The sequence below is a fragment of the Entelurus aequoreus genome, linkage group LG01 (genome assembly GCF_033978785.1).
Source record: "Entelurus aequoreus isolate RoL-2023_Sb linkage group LG01, RoL_Eaeq_v1.1, whole genome shotgun sequence".
NCBI lineage: Eukaryota > Metazoa > Chordata > Actinopteri > Syngnathiformes > Syngnathidae > Entelurus > Entelurus aequoreus.
In genome coordinates, this window is record NC_084731.1 from 39,936,639 (window position 1) to 39,950,768 (window position 14,130).

At 42.4% G+C, this 14,130-nt stretch overlaps 2 protein-coding genes across 8 annotated transcripts in view; one reads left to right on the forward strand and one right to left on the reverse strand.

Moving 5' to 3' along the window:
* Nucleotides 1-12,139, forward strand: LOC133652101 (ketohexokinase-like). Of its 7 annotated transcripts, none has more exons than XM_062050485.1 (9): nucleotides 1-242; nucleotides 9,838-9,954; nucleotides 10,102-10,236; nucleotides 10,416-10,550; nucleotides 11,191-11,263; nucleotides 11,342-11,488; nucleotides 11,553-11,641; nucleotides 11,705-11,862; nucleotides 11,933-12,139. In XM_062050485.1, exons 1-9 carry the CDS (start codon nucleotides 130-132, stop codon nucleotides 12,031-12,033), a joined length of 1,068 nt encoding a protein of 355 aa, XP_061906469.1. In that variant the 5' UTR covers nucleotides 1-129; the 3' UTR covers nucleotides 12,034-12,139. The 7 variants fall into 7 exon arrangements, with proteins under 7 accessions (XP_061906469.1, XP_061906479.1, XP_061906501.1 ...); XM_062050510.1 differs by having other exon boundaries at nucleotides 104-242; nucleotides 10,124-10,236; XM_062050495.1 differs by lacking the exon at nucleotides 10,416-10,550 and having other exon boundaries at nucleotides 15-242; nucleotides 11,933-12,138.
* LOC133652094 (phospholipid transfer protein-like) overlaps nucleotides 12,033-14,130 on the reverse strand; it is a 16,913-nt gene continuing 14,815 nt past the window's right edge. Inside the window, exons 6-15 of the mRNA XM_062050473.1 lie at nucleotides 13,984-14,047; nucleotides 13,762-13,917; nucleotides 13,513-13,689; nucleotides 13,386-13,445; nucleotides 13,154-13,318; nucleotides 13,016-13,083; nucleotides 12,909-12,951; nucleotides 12,754-12,817; nucleotides 12,608-12,684; nucleotides 12,033-12,517 (exon numbers count right to left, since the gene is read on the reverse strand). Coding sequence (XP_061906457.1) covers nucleotides 12,443-12,517; nucleotides 12,608-12,684; nucleotides 12,754-12,817; nucleotides 12,909-12,951; nucleotides 13,016-13,083; nucleotides 13,154-13,318; nucleotides 13,386-13,445; nucleotides 13,513-13,689; nucleotides 13,762-13,917; nucleotides 13,984-14,047 — 949 coding nt within the window. The 3' untranslated portion in view covers nucleotides 12,033-12,442. The remainder of the gene's footprint in view (nucleotides 12,518-12,607; nucleotides 12,685-12,753; nucleotides 12,818-12,908; nucleotides 12,952-13,015; nucleotides 13,084-13,153; nucleotides 13,319-13,385; nucleotides 13,446-13,512; nucleotides 13,690-13,761; nucleotides 13,918-13,983; nucleotides 14,048-14,130) is intronic.

Genomic DNA, 14,130 nt, shown 5'->3' on the forward strand with positions numbered 1-14,130 from the left:
AGTTCCTATCTCAACCACAAAGTGGCGGGCAAAGCCCAGTTGGTCGGACGCCAATAAATACATTGAAAGGGGTTAATTGTGACGTTTACCTACCAAAGTCCACACAAGTTGTAACAACGCGTCGGGAAGATGAGCGTTCGCAGCATGGAGCATAAAGACAAGAAGGTCCTTTGCATCGGTCTTGTGTGCCTCGACATCATCAGCGTGGTGGATAAATATCCAGAAGAAGACACTGACAGCAGGTTGGCATGCAGGCCAGAGCTAGCGCTGCTAAAAACATTAACTAGCCTAGCATAGACAATGGAGAAGATAAACTAGAGGTACTGCAACATAACTGAACTCATCAGACATAGATATCAATCAATCAATCAATTCCTTTATTGTCATTGTCATAATAACACTTAAGTCATACATGTCAACGAGATTTTGTTTGAGCTTTGTCCAGCGGCATAGAAACTGCATTAAAGTGCAGGTTGACCATATAGTTCACAGTTTAGCATTGTCAGGAAGATGGCGAATAAAGGGGATGGGAACAGTCAGATGTCTGATGGGTGTTACGTTGATGTTGCAGTAATGCAGTGTCCAGAGCACAATTATTGAGGTGGTGAAGAGTGAGGTAATGAGATGGTCCGGGGCAGCAAAGGGGCAGGCTGTTCATTTAGCAGTCTCACAGCCTGGGGATACAGACTGTGAGACATTCTGGTGGTCCTGGCGCGAATCGATCTATACCTTCTTCCAGAGGGTAGCAGGTTGAAGAGGCCATGTGCTGGGTGGTATCTGTCCTTCAGGATGTTGTGTACTCGCTTTAGGCAGCGAGTTGTGTACATGGCACTCATCTCTGGGAGTATCGTCCTTGTAATTTTCCCCGCCGCTTTACCACTCGCTGGAGGGCCCGTTGGTTCGCTTTAGTGCAGCTAGCAAACCACACTAAAAAGCCGTAAGTGAGGACACTGCTGATGGCACAGTTGTAAAAGTTAACCATTGATTTCTGCGGAATGTTTGCGCATTTTAGTTTCCTCAAAAAAAAAAGACGTTGTTGGGCCTTTCCGACTGTAGAAGCAGTGTTAATGTCCCAGCATAGATCTTCTGTTATGTTCACCCCTAAGAATTTGAAATGCTTGACCCTTTCTACTAGATTGTTATTAATTAAAAGTGGAGGGTGTTTGCTCTGCCCTTTCCTGCGGAAGTCTACAATTAGTTCTTTGGTTTTGTTAGTGTTAAGAACCAAGTTGTTGTTAGCACACCATGAAGCCAGCTGTTGGACCTCTGCATTGTATGCTGTCTCATCATTATTGCTGATGAGCCCAAGTACTGTGGTGTCGTCGGCATATTTGACAGTGAGATTGGATGTTGAAGAGGCTATACAGTCATGTGTGAAGAGGGTGAAGAGCACAGGGCTTACACAACCCTGTGGAGCGCCGGTGTTGATGGTGAGCGTGGCAGAAATGTGCTCGCCTATTTTCACATACTGTGTGCGATTTGTTAAAAAGTCCAAAATCCAGTTGCAGAGGAAGGTGTTGAGACCAAGGTTGTGAAGCTTAGATCTGAGTCTGTTTGGCCTTATTGTGTTAAATGCTGAGCTGAAATCGACAAAGAGCAGTCTTGCATAAGTGTCCTTAAGCTCAATATGTTCCAAGAGTCTATGGATTACAATAGCGATGGTGTCTTCGGTTGATCGGTTTTTCCGGTACGCAAACTGATATGGAAGTAAACGTCCTGTTTTCATTCATTACAGTCGCTTTTCAAGCTAATGGACAATGCTTTGCTAAAGAACTCCTGTGTTTGTGTGTTGTGTTCAGGTGTGTGTGGCACAGCAATGTATTTATGTGTTGTGTTCAGATGTGTGTCTTAATGTCTTGGCACTCACCATCAAGGGTTGGAATTGGGAGTTAATAGAGCTGCAGCTATCGAATATTTTAGTAATTGAGTATTCTATCGAATATCCCGATCGATTAATCGAGTAATCTAATAAATCATTTTTATTTAATTTATAAAAATTTTTTTTTCCTGTCCAGCTTATTAGGCAAATCATATTGTTGATGTGGATGCCCATATTGGCTGTACAAATTTACACGCACAGCTGAAATGCGTCCGCGGTTGATTGTGCCAATTTGTGTAAAAACAGGTGTTGTAAATCATGTACAATTTATTTCAACATGATTTCTCTAGTTAGAAAATGGGTTCTTGTAGGCTGAAATGGGAACACTTATACTGACACAGATGACAGCAAATAGTGATGGGTTGATGAGGCGTCATGAAGCGTTTCGACACATTGCAAAACTGTATTGATACTGTGTCGATACTGTGTCACTAAATACTGACATCTGCTGGACATTTAAAATCCCTACAGGCAAAGACCCGCTCACAGGGCACAGAGGAGGCGTCAGTGCGACACAGTTCGCGTATCGGTCACGTGACCGAAACAGCTCAAGATCGGTCACGTGACTTTCTAAAAGCGGTACACAGGGTTTTGCTCTATGAGCTCGACGCATGCGCCGATGCATCTGTGTTGCCGGACCCATCACTAACAGCAAATTATATGGATGTTCTTTTTACTAGTTTGAAAGTAATCATTGAAGATTACTGTATGTGTGTGTATATATGTGTGTATATATATATATATATATATATATATATATATATATATATATATATATATATATATATATATATATATATATATATATGTGTGTGGGAAAAATCACAAGACTATTTCATCTCTACAGGCCTGTTGCATGAGGGGTTTCCTCAATCATCAGGAGATTTCTGATGATTGAGGAAACCCCTCATGAAACAGGCCTGTAGAGATGAAATAGTCTTGTGATTTTTCCCACACATACATATTACGCTCTACCACGGTATCGAGCACTATTTTTTTGGATAATCTAATTAAGACATATATATATATATATATATATATATATATATATATATATATATATATATATATATATATATATATATATATATATATATATATATATATATATATATATATATATATATATTTTTAAGACAAAGCTTTGTGTCGTTATTGGCTGATGTCAACATTTGGGGTTTTTCTCATTGTGTTTCTTGCTGTTTTCCAAATTTTTGCCGGTGTTTTTTTTTTTGTAATGTGCTCAGGGACAATGACAATCAAGTCACTGCACGGTCCACATATGGCCCCTGTGCCGCACTTTGGGCATCCCTGCTGTAAAAGCTAACTGCTTATGGCCACTATAGTCTTTGTACAGTAGTATATTTGTTCTGGTCACATATGGGATGCGAGTCACATGTTTTTTACGTCAGCACCGGAATGAGTAAAATCAGCTGTTCAACTGGCGGTTTTTCCTGTGTGATAAAAGAGGGGATAAATGCGGAAGTCCTTCTTTAGCTGCCGCCTTATTACTGTCTTTGCACATGTCAATGTTTAGTTTTGTATTCACAATAAATCAACACAAAATCCATACTTGTGCTTCCCGTCGCAGGTGAGCGATAAGGGTCAGGGGTTCAAATGCGTGCCTGTTTGCGGGTCTGTTGGTCATTCTCCGGGCGGGGGTTTCACTGATGTTATATTAATACTTTTTTTCCCTAATATTTTTGCAAAAGGGCGGTAGGGTTCCAAAGAGCAACTGGTCGATCGCTATGAAGGGGTTGGTGACCCCTGCTCTAATGTGACTGATGGCCGTACGCAGTGTGCCACTCGTACGCTAAGGGGCAATTGTGGTCATTTCAGCTTGTTTAGCTCTGTGTAAATGTAAATAAAGTAGAAGAAGGGTTGCTACATGCTAATAAGTTAGCGCTGGTAGCTTTCTCGCTCCGGATTTAACAGATAAGTACTTTTCACTGCTAATTGGTGTTGTTGGTAATGTTTTAATGTGTTTAAATGAGACTTGTGGTTATTAGGATCATCGGAGACGTACAAAAAATATCGCTGTCATGACACATAATTACATTGCGAGCTGATATAATTGTTAAACAAGTAGGTTTCTAATTTACAATATCACCGGCAATTAAGTGTTAATTTTGACAGCAGTTTTAATGTAGTTTTAGTCATAGTCTTTTGACGAAAATGTATTTCAGTTTTGGTCGTATTTTAGTCATGTAAATTAATTTAGTTTTAATCCAGTTTTAGTCGACTTTTACATTTATCAACATTTTAGTTGACTAAACTATAAAGTATAACAGACCACCCACATTTGAAGTTGTCTTGAAAGCACTTTTATTAATTATTTACCATTGCAGAGCATCTCAAAAACTAAATTCACAACAAGACCTGTACTCCATGTATATTTCAATAAGCACATTTCACACTAACTTTACTGTGTTATTGTTTAGCTGAAATTAAGCATTTGTTTTTCAAATGTTGAATAATATATAACTAAAATAGTCAAAGTAGTTTTATTTTAGATTGGAGGGCAAGCTCGCCTATGGGTACTACAAAAGTAGTGGTTGAGTAAGCAGTCTTGCTCCTTCTTTACTGTCTTTAATAATAACAGTAATTCAGTACAGTATGAGTCATTTAGAAATATTAGTTTAGGTCTACTTACTATTGTGTAGATGTCCTGATGATTAGCCTGTAGATGGCTCTTCGAGTTGGTTGTATTTTTACCGGAGAAAATTTAAGCCACAGGGTTTACAATGTGTCTTGTTGTCTACCGTTGAAAAGGTAAAATGTCGCCATATGTCTTCTTTTTCTTCCGGTTGTAGAAGACATTATGAAATGATGTGTGTAAAAAAATAAGAAGTAGGGATCATGTAACAATATAATAATTTCATATAACAGTTATTCTGACCCAAATTATCACCGTAATCATTATTATCGCAGTATTGTGTAATGTGCTCAAAAAGATGTCTATGAATGTTCTCATTCATCCAGGTCATTGTCATCTCAGGGCATTCAATCGATCGCAACTGGACTGTTTGGTTTGTCTTAGAAGACGTTTTACCTCTCATCCAAGTAGGCGTCATCAGTTCGTGCTCATAGACTTAGATTGGTCAAATGCAGTCTAGCGGCTGGTGCCAAAACCCCAAATGTTTATTCTCCAAAAAGCTTCAAAAGCTTTTTAAACATAACTAAAATAAATAAACACACTGTTAGAAAAGCCACTACTGTGCATGTTTTGTGTTTCTATATGCTTGACTGAAGTGTCTTAGTGTTGTATATTTTATTAGCTAACCTTTTATTGTTTTACTGTAAATATTGGTTTCTACTGTAGCACTTTAAGATGTATTTAAATGAAAAGTGCGAAAAAAAACAAAAACATATTCTAATTATTAGAGATGTCCGATAATATCGGACTGCCGATATTATCGGCCGATAAATGCTTTAAAATGTAATATCGGAAATTATCGGTATCGGTTTCAAAAAGTAAAATTTTTAAAACGCCGCTGTGTACACGGACGTAGGGAGAAGTACAGAGCGCCAATAAACCTTAAAGGCACTGCCTTTGCGTGCCGGCCCAATCACATAATATTTACGGCTTTTCACACACACAAGAGAATGCAGCCATACTTGGTCAACAGCCATACAGGTCACACTGAGGGTAGCCGTATAAACAACTTTAACACTGTTACAAATATGCGCCACACTGTGAACCCACACCAAACAAGAATGACAAACACATTTCGGGAGAACATCCGCACTGTAACACAACATAAACACAACAGAACAAATACCCAGAACCCCTTGCAGCACTAACTCTTCCGGGATGCTAATACACCCCCCGCTACTCCCCCCCACCTCAACCCCCCACCCCCCAACCCCGGCCACCTCAACCTCCTCATGCGAGCATGTCCCAAATTCCAAGCTGCTGTTTTGAGGCATGTTAAAAAAAATAATGCACTTCGTGACTTCAATAATAAATATGGCAGTGCCATGTTGGCATTTTTTTCCATAAATTGAGTTGATTTATTTTGGAAAACCTTGTTACATTGATTAATGCATCCAGCGGGGCATTACAACAAAATTAGGCATAATAATGTGTTAATTCCATGACTGTATATATTGGTATCGGTTGATATCGGAATCGGTAATTAAGAGTTGGACAATATCGGAATATCGGATATCTGCAAAAAAGCCTACTAATTATATATCACTTCTGGCGGGCCTTGTGTCTGTCCTATTCTGTTCAGCGGTTCTTGAACGCACCTTAGAACACCTCCGTCTCTTTTCCACTGAGGAAAGTCAGATCATCATAATTCCGTGCTAAGAGAGCACAGCTTGTAAGTTCAATGTGCACAACTGAACAGCTTAGTTGCTCAGACAGTAATGTGTTTATATAAGTTTAGATAGGGGTATGTTTTTTTTTAACGGGGAAAGACATATGTCTCTTGTTTTCATGTTAGCGTTTAAGTTAGTGAGCTGGCAACAGTCAGTCCCCCGTGAGTTTGTCAAAGTGCGGTTGTCAATCTCAGTTTCTTAGGTCATTTTAATTTAAAAGGTAACACTAACCATAGGGAGTTTTTCCGCCGTGATCATTATTACCGTTTATCGTTACATCTAGTGATGGTCCGATTGAAGCCTCATGAGGCATTGAACCACTTCAGCCAATTGGTTCGAGAACTTTTTCGAAGCTTCGGCACAAGACTCTATCTGCTGGTCAAATGTATGATTACAAACAGCTGCATCCATCCATCCATCCATCCATTTTCTACCGCTTATTCCCTTCGAGGTCGCGGGGGCGCTGGAGCCTATCTCAGCTACAATCGGGCGGAAGGCAGGGTACACCCTGGACAAGTCGCTACCTCATCGCAGGGCCAACACAGATAGACAGACAACATTCACACTCACATTCACACACTAGGGCCAATTTAGTGTTGCCAATCAGCCTATCCCCAGGTGCATGTCTTTGGAGGTGGGAGGAAGCCGGAGTACCCGGAGGGAACCCACGCAGTCACGGGGAGAACATGCAAACTCCACACAGAAAGATCCCAAGCCCGGGATTGAACTCACGACTACTCACGACCTTCGTATTGTGAGGCAGACGCACTAACCCCTCTGCCACATAATGTGTGATGCATTGAAATGTGGCGTCTATTATGCCTCTTGGAAATGTCAATGAATCACCAATGTTTGACAAAATGCTTTTGCTAGGTAAATCAACAAGGTATAATAAAATATATTTTATGTGTTATATTTGTACATATATTGTGTTTGTATTTTGCCAACATGGTACAATCATATTAATAGGGCAGGTTGTATTATGTTTTTCTGTCACATTGAGGAAATGGCGTAAAGAGGAAGATGACAATATAATGTAACTTGGACATTGATGAAGAACAGAGGAGATTTAGTAAATTTTTAGTTTTAGTTTTATGGGATTCTTTTTTCTTTTTTTTTGACAAAACCTCAACATTATCCAGCTATTGATTTCTGGTAGCTGGTTAAAAATAATAAATACAGAATGCTTTACTTTAACAAATGTAATGTTTACAGTGATAAACACATTTGAGATCTGACGCTGCCAAGAATCGAACCCACGTCTTGTAGAATAGAAGGTGAAAGTGCATACCATTGAGCTACCAAAGTTCTGATGACGTCACCGATCCAAGGGGGAAAATGTTATGTTAATTAAATGGACATCAAGTTTGTCGTTTGGATTCAGTTTGTCGTCCTTCTTTGATCCTAGCAGCATTTAAAAAAACTATTTTTATTCTCTACCTATAATTCCAAACCGACCACAAGTCTCAAAAGTTCACATTTTCAATGGAGCTCGGGCAACTTTATGAGTTGTCGAATCTCCCGGCAAATCTGAACCGCGTCCCGAAACAGTCACGTGGTACAAGAAAGCAGCGAGGCTGAACCGCATCCCGAAGCGGCCACGTAGTACAACTTGGCGCAGAGGCTTCACACGTCATCATTTCCGGCTCTTCCCCTAAATGAAGCATGCCTCGATACGCGCTTCGCGGAAACGCCCCCTCCATTACTCGACACGCCTCGAAGCCTCGGCACATTTGGTCCCATCACTAGTTACATCTCTACGATATAGTCTTGTTTCTCGGTGAAAAATCCAAACACCGTGTCTTAGTCATACTTGCCAACCTTGAGACCTCCGAATTCGGGAGATTCGGCGGGGTTTGGTGGTAGCGGGGTGTATGTTGTAGCGTCCCGGAAGAGTTAGTCCTGCAAGGGGTTCTGGGTATTTGTTCTGTTGTGTTACGGTGCGGATGTTTTTCTTTCGAAATGTGTTTGTCATTTTTGTTTGGTGTGGCTTCACAGGCTGGCGCATATTTGTAACAGTGTTAAAGTTGTTTATACACTCAGTGTGACCTGCATGGCCGTTGATCAAGTATGCATTCACTTACAGTATGTGTGTGTTTAAGCCACATACATAATGTGACTGGGCTGGCACGCTGTTTGTATGGAGGAAAAGCGGACATGATGCCAGGTTGTAGATGACGCTAAAGGCAGTGCCTTTAAGGCACGCCCCCAACATTGTTGTTCGGGAGAAATTCGGGAGAATGGTTGCCCCGGGAGATTTTCGGGAGGGGCACTGAAATTCAGGAGTCGCCCGGGAAAATCGGGACGGTTAGCAAGTATGGCATACTTGCCAACCTTGAGACCTCCAAATGGGGGAGGAGTTTATTTATAGCTAGAATTCACTGAAATTCAAGTATTTCTTATATATATATATATATATATATATATATATATATATATATATATATATATATATATATATATATATATATATATAAAATAAATACTTGAATGTCAGTGTTAATTTTTTTACACGTATACACACATAACACTCCTCAACTCATTGTTGTATTTGAAAGTGCAATGCTTTGCAGCCAGTAGCACAGCCTTTGAAGGAGCATAGGTATGGGCAGTGTAATATTCTGGGTTGGAGTCAATAACCAGGCGAGGTGACAAAGTTACGTCTCTTTACTTCATACTTCAGAACCGACTCCCCCACTTGCCGTCAGGGTGCGCAATACAACGTAAACCGTTGGCCAACCAAAAAGTAACCACAGAACAATATAACGGTATAGTGTTCAATGGTTACTTTTTGGTTGGCCAAGCGGACGTGACGACAGGCTGTCCTCACTCAGGTCCGCACGGACCTGGAGGGGGCGTGCCTTAAGTCCGGCTGGAAATCGGGAGAAATTCGGGAGAATGGTTGTCCCGGGAGATTTTCGGGAGAGGCACTGAAATTCGTGAGTCTCCCGGAAAATTCGGGAGGGTGGCAAGTATGTATGTGTGTATATGTGTAAATAAATGAACACTGAAATTCAAGTATTTATTTTATTTATATGTATATATATATATAATAAAAACATAAAAAATAAAATACAATAATATATATATATATATATATATATATATATATATATATATATATATATATATATATATATATATATATATATATATATATATATATATATATATATATAGCTAGAATTCACTGAAAGTCAAGTATTTATTATATATATATATATATATATATATATATATATATATATATATATATATAAAGAAATACTTGACTTTCAGTGAATTCTAGCTATAAATATACTCCCCCCCCCCCCCCCCCCCCCCCAAAAAAAAAAAATCTCCCGAATTTGGAGGTCTCAAGGTTGGCAAGTATATAGTAATCTGTTGTGTTTAAGTGCGTGTCCCAATAATGTGTTGTGTTTAGGTGCATGTCACAGTAATGTGTTGTGCTTAAGTGTATGTCCTAGTAATCTGTTGTGTTTAGGTGTGCGTCACAGTAATGTGTTGCATTTAAGTGCATGTCACAGTAATATGTTGTGTTTAAGTGCCTGTCCCAGTAATGTGTTGTTTAAGTGTATGTCCCAGTAATGTGTTACATTTAAGTGCCTGTCACAGTAATGTGTTGTGTTTAGGTGTGTGTCACAGCGATGGCAGCGAGGCGGCAATGCTTCCAATTCCTGTACGGTGCTTTCACTGCTGGGCTCCTCCTGCGCCTTCATGGGCTCTCTGTGTGCTGGACCTGTGGCCAGGTGAGGTTTCCACCACACTTCAGGTGTGCTGACACACACACACGTCTTACCGTCATGTATTTTAACTTGTTCATCTTTGATAACATCACCTGCACTATTTTTTACACTGGAGGGTGGAGGAGGTGTGAAACAGTTTCCTGTTTATAGTTTTATTTTGGAGGACTTTCAGAAGTTGAACATCGACATGTCTCTGGTGTCTGAGCACGCTCAGTGTGTCACGCCAACATCTTTGGTCATCAGCAGCAGCAGCACAGGAAGTCGCACAATCCTGCACATCAACAGGTGTGTGTGTTTGTTTGTGTGTGTGTCTGTCCGTGTGTGTGTCAATAACACTTTCTGCTTCAGGGTCACCATCGCTGTCGTCCTGGACGCTGTGTTCACCGGAGTTCCGCGGTGTCAGGTTCCCTGTGCTTTTATTTTAAAGGCCTGGCCAAACCATTTCCTGTGTCTGTCTCCATCAGTTTCATCGTGGACGACTTCTCGCAGCATGCCATTGATATTTCAGCTGTGGCCTGGCAGGTCAAAGGCCAAACGCCCAGTGCGTGTTGTGTAGTGTGTCCGGCCAGCGGCTCTCGCACTGTCGTTCTGTCCGACATGTAAGACGACTCGACGACCCGCGCGGCGTTCATGACATGCCAGAGGGTTTTTAATTCGGCCCGCCAGCAGGACACAAACAAGATGTTCAATCAAACCTCCTTAAGCTCCGCCCCTGTGGCGCTGCAGTAACTTAAATCAAAACGCTCCATGGCTGTTTGTGAACGCTCCTTCTGCTCTGACACATACATCTGATCCTGATCCTGATCATGGTCTAATGGCAGGTCACGTGACCCACTGCAGTGCAAGGCGCCCGTGTGGCTGCATGTCAGGAAGTGACGTCACAGCCTCAAGCTTCTCCCACTGATGGCTGACAGGAGGTTACGAACTACTTAGTGCAGTTAATAAAGATAAAACAAATAAAATAAAAGTATAATTATTGTGAGAGAACAAATTAGGAAGAGGCTTAGCTTAGCTTGGTTTGCTGAGTGTAGCTAATTTTAGTTTAGTTTAGTTTATCTTAGTTTTGTTTAGCGTAGTTTAGCTAATAGTCATCTGCAGTGGTTTGGGTTTAATTTGGTGCTTTTAAATCGATTGTCATGTTTAATTAGTAATTATGATAGTATTAATAAATCATCTGCAGAAAATAGAATACTAATTATTGATTAATAATCCTTGTCATATTAATCTCCCTTTTGAAAGGAACGTCCCTGATGTGACGGCAGAAGACTTCTCCAAAGTGGACCTGCGTCACTTCAAGTGGATCCACTGGGAGGTGAGTGCCGCCCAAACAAACCGTCTCGTGTAAAATGGACCAACCGGGACGTGCTGTGCTTCCCTGTGTGTCCCGAAGGGGCGCAATGTCGACGAGCAACTGAAGATGATCCAGCAGGTGGCACGCCACAATGCCGCGTTGCCGTTGCAACAGCGAATCACCATCTCTGTGGAAATTGAAAAGCCTAGAGAGCCGCTGTACCAGCTGTTTGCGTACGGCGACGTGGTGAGTGTGTCAAACCACCCACACGTCCCGTTCGCGGCTTGACCCCCTCGCCTTTCCTGCTCAGGTGTTCGTCAGCAAAGACGTGGCTTGCCACCTCGGCTTCCAGACGCCGCAAAGTGCTCTGGAAGGACTCCGCTGCCGTGTCAAAGCTGGGTGAGTGAATCAAAGGTCGACAGCCGTGGCGTCTCACCCATTGTCTTTTCTTGATGCCCGCAGGGCGGTCCTCATCTGTGCGTGGGCCGAAAAAGGGGCGGACGCGCTGGCTCCTGATGGCTTGCTCATCCATTCGGACGCTTTCCCTCCGGAACGTCTCGTGGACACGCTTGGAGCGGGGGACACGTTCAACGCTGCCGTAATCCACAAACTATCCAACGGTGAATTTTTCAAATCCCACTTTTTGGCATCTCTCGTGTCCTTCTGCCATCCTGACTTCTGTGTCCACAGGTGCCCGTTTAGAGGAGGCGCTGACCTTTGGCTGCAGAGTGGCAGGTGGGAAGTGCGGTTTCCATGGTTACGGCGGCATTGCAGACATGGTGACCGGCTAAGAGTGACTCTTGTTTAAAGACTGGTATCACGATTTATTGTCATATCACTTTATAAGGACACTATGGATAAATAAAGTATGCTGGCAAACAAGTCACAGTACGTCATTAAACTTAGCTTGTTGATGCTACGTTAGCTTCTGTGTCGTTGCCATGGTGACCGCCAAGCAAACACTCGGTCGACATTTGCATTTGAAAATTAGGGACATTTACCAGAAAAATCCTTGCAGCCGTCACAATTGCTCACCGCCCAGGTGTTGCCCTTTTGTTCTCGCAAATTTTTGTGGCTCAAGTGTGGATATTGGTATTATGCAGCTTTTGTTTAAAAAAATGGAGGACTATTGGAAAGAAGGGCAAAATATGGTAGTGTCTTGTGGAAAACAAAGGGGTTGACGGGATGGTGCCTTTGTTTCTACTGGGCGCTGCCAGCCACCATCGCGCTCAGGCCTTTGCTGAAGTAAAGGTTGGCTCCGATGACGATGAAACCCTGCATGGAGAACACGGTGCTGCTGTGAGACAACTGAATTTTTGACCTATGTCCTCAACGTCACCAGCAGGACAGGGTAAACAAACGTACGTTATGATATTCCACCACTTCCTCAATGAAGTCTATCCCATCCGCCAGAGGAATCCGAACGCCTTGCTTTGTCCAATCTGAACACACACACACTGAAATACACACTGACCTCACCGGTGTTTGATTTAGTGATCATATCGTCTTACTGTTGATCAAAGGAACCACAGACATTTGCAGCATGGTCTTCAGAGGAGCCTGCAGAGGAATCAGCTGAGGAGAGGACATACATGACATGGACAGAGCAAAGCTGTCAGAGGACCGATGGGACACGAAAAAATAGACACAGTGAAGCAGGTCTTACTGCCAGAGATTCCAGTGCTGATTGATTGGAGAAGATTTTGAACCTGAAACAAGTCAAAGATGAGTCAGAGGTAAAAGACATGGATATTGTTGAGGACATGTCCTGACTTGCGTAGGTCAGCGTGGACGGCCAGAAGCTTTCCCCTCATTGAAACTTTGGCGTTAAACTTTGTTTCCTGCAGAAGGACAACAGCATCTCTCAGCATGTGTGCGTGCGAGCGAGTGTGCGTGCATGTGTGCGAGTACCATGGTCATGCTGCTGAGCTGGACCGGAGCTTGACCTGCTGGCCACAGCATCACCTTGACGATGGCTGTCATGGCAACTGTCGCCCCGGATGTCTTGATGGTGGTTTTAGGAGGCGAGTTGACAGCCAGTTGGAGAGACACGGGAGAGTCCATAAGCGCAGGATTCTAATAACAACAACAACAGTAAGTGTGTGTTGTGTTTGTGCGCTTGTTGTGTCATTGTGTTACTCGCCATCATCATGATGGTTCCAAAGTAGGTAGTCCTCAGCAGCATCTCCAGATCTTTTGGCATCTTACAAATCAGACAAAGGTCCTTCAGCATGTACTGCTGACCCGCTACGCCGCAAGGGAGCGCTCACCTTCTCGTTTATGATGTGCATCTGGAAGATTCCTGCCTTGTAGTAAGAGAACAAGCCGCTGTCGAAGAAGAACTCTGACAGAGCCAAGTAGACCATCCTGTCGTACTCTCTGATCAGAGGCTCTGCTGCGTAGTTCACCAATGTGTCGTTCTCCTCGGCCAGGTTGTAAAACATTCCCTACACACGCACACACGATAGTGACAAAACACAAACAAAATGACACAGTAATAGTGTGCGAGTCTGCCTTACTCGGAAGTTCATGTCCAGGCTGCGAGAGGTCACCACGGGATCATCCATGAGGGAATAATCGATCCCAATGTAGTTGTCTACATTTGTCCTCACCGGTATTGTCGCCAGCATAGAGTTGATGTGGACCAGAGCTGCGTGGTTCAGAGCTGGACAGATCTGACAAGCCAGAGACACACAGACATGTCAGAGAGAGAGAGACAGGTCATTGAGACAAATAAATACCTTTTGGTTAAGGAGGATGCGCAGGCCGGTTGTGAGGAACTTGGCAAAGAAGTCATAAACTCTCCTACGGTCAAGAAAAGAGGAAGTGACACATTGGTGAGAGTTCAATCAATCAATCAATCAAAGTTTACTTATATAGCCCTTAAT

Coding starts and splice junctions, on each gene's coding strand:
- LOC133652101 (XM_062050485.1), top strand. CDS start 130: ATGAGCGTTCGCAGCATGGAGCATAAAGACAAGAAGGTCCTTTGCATC. Junction 10,237..10,415: donor ACAATCCTGCACATCAACAG/GTGTGTGTGTTT, acceptor TGTCTCCATCAG/TTTCATCGTGGACGACTTCT. Junction 10,551..11,190: donor ACTGTCGTTCTGTCCGACAT/GTAAGACGACTC, acceptor CCCTTTTGAAAG/GAACGTCCCTGATGTGACGG.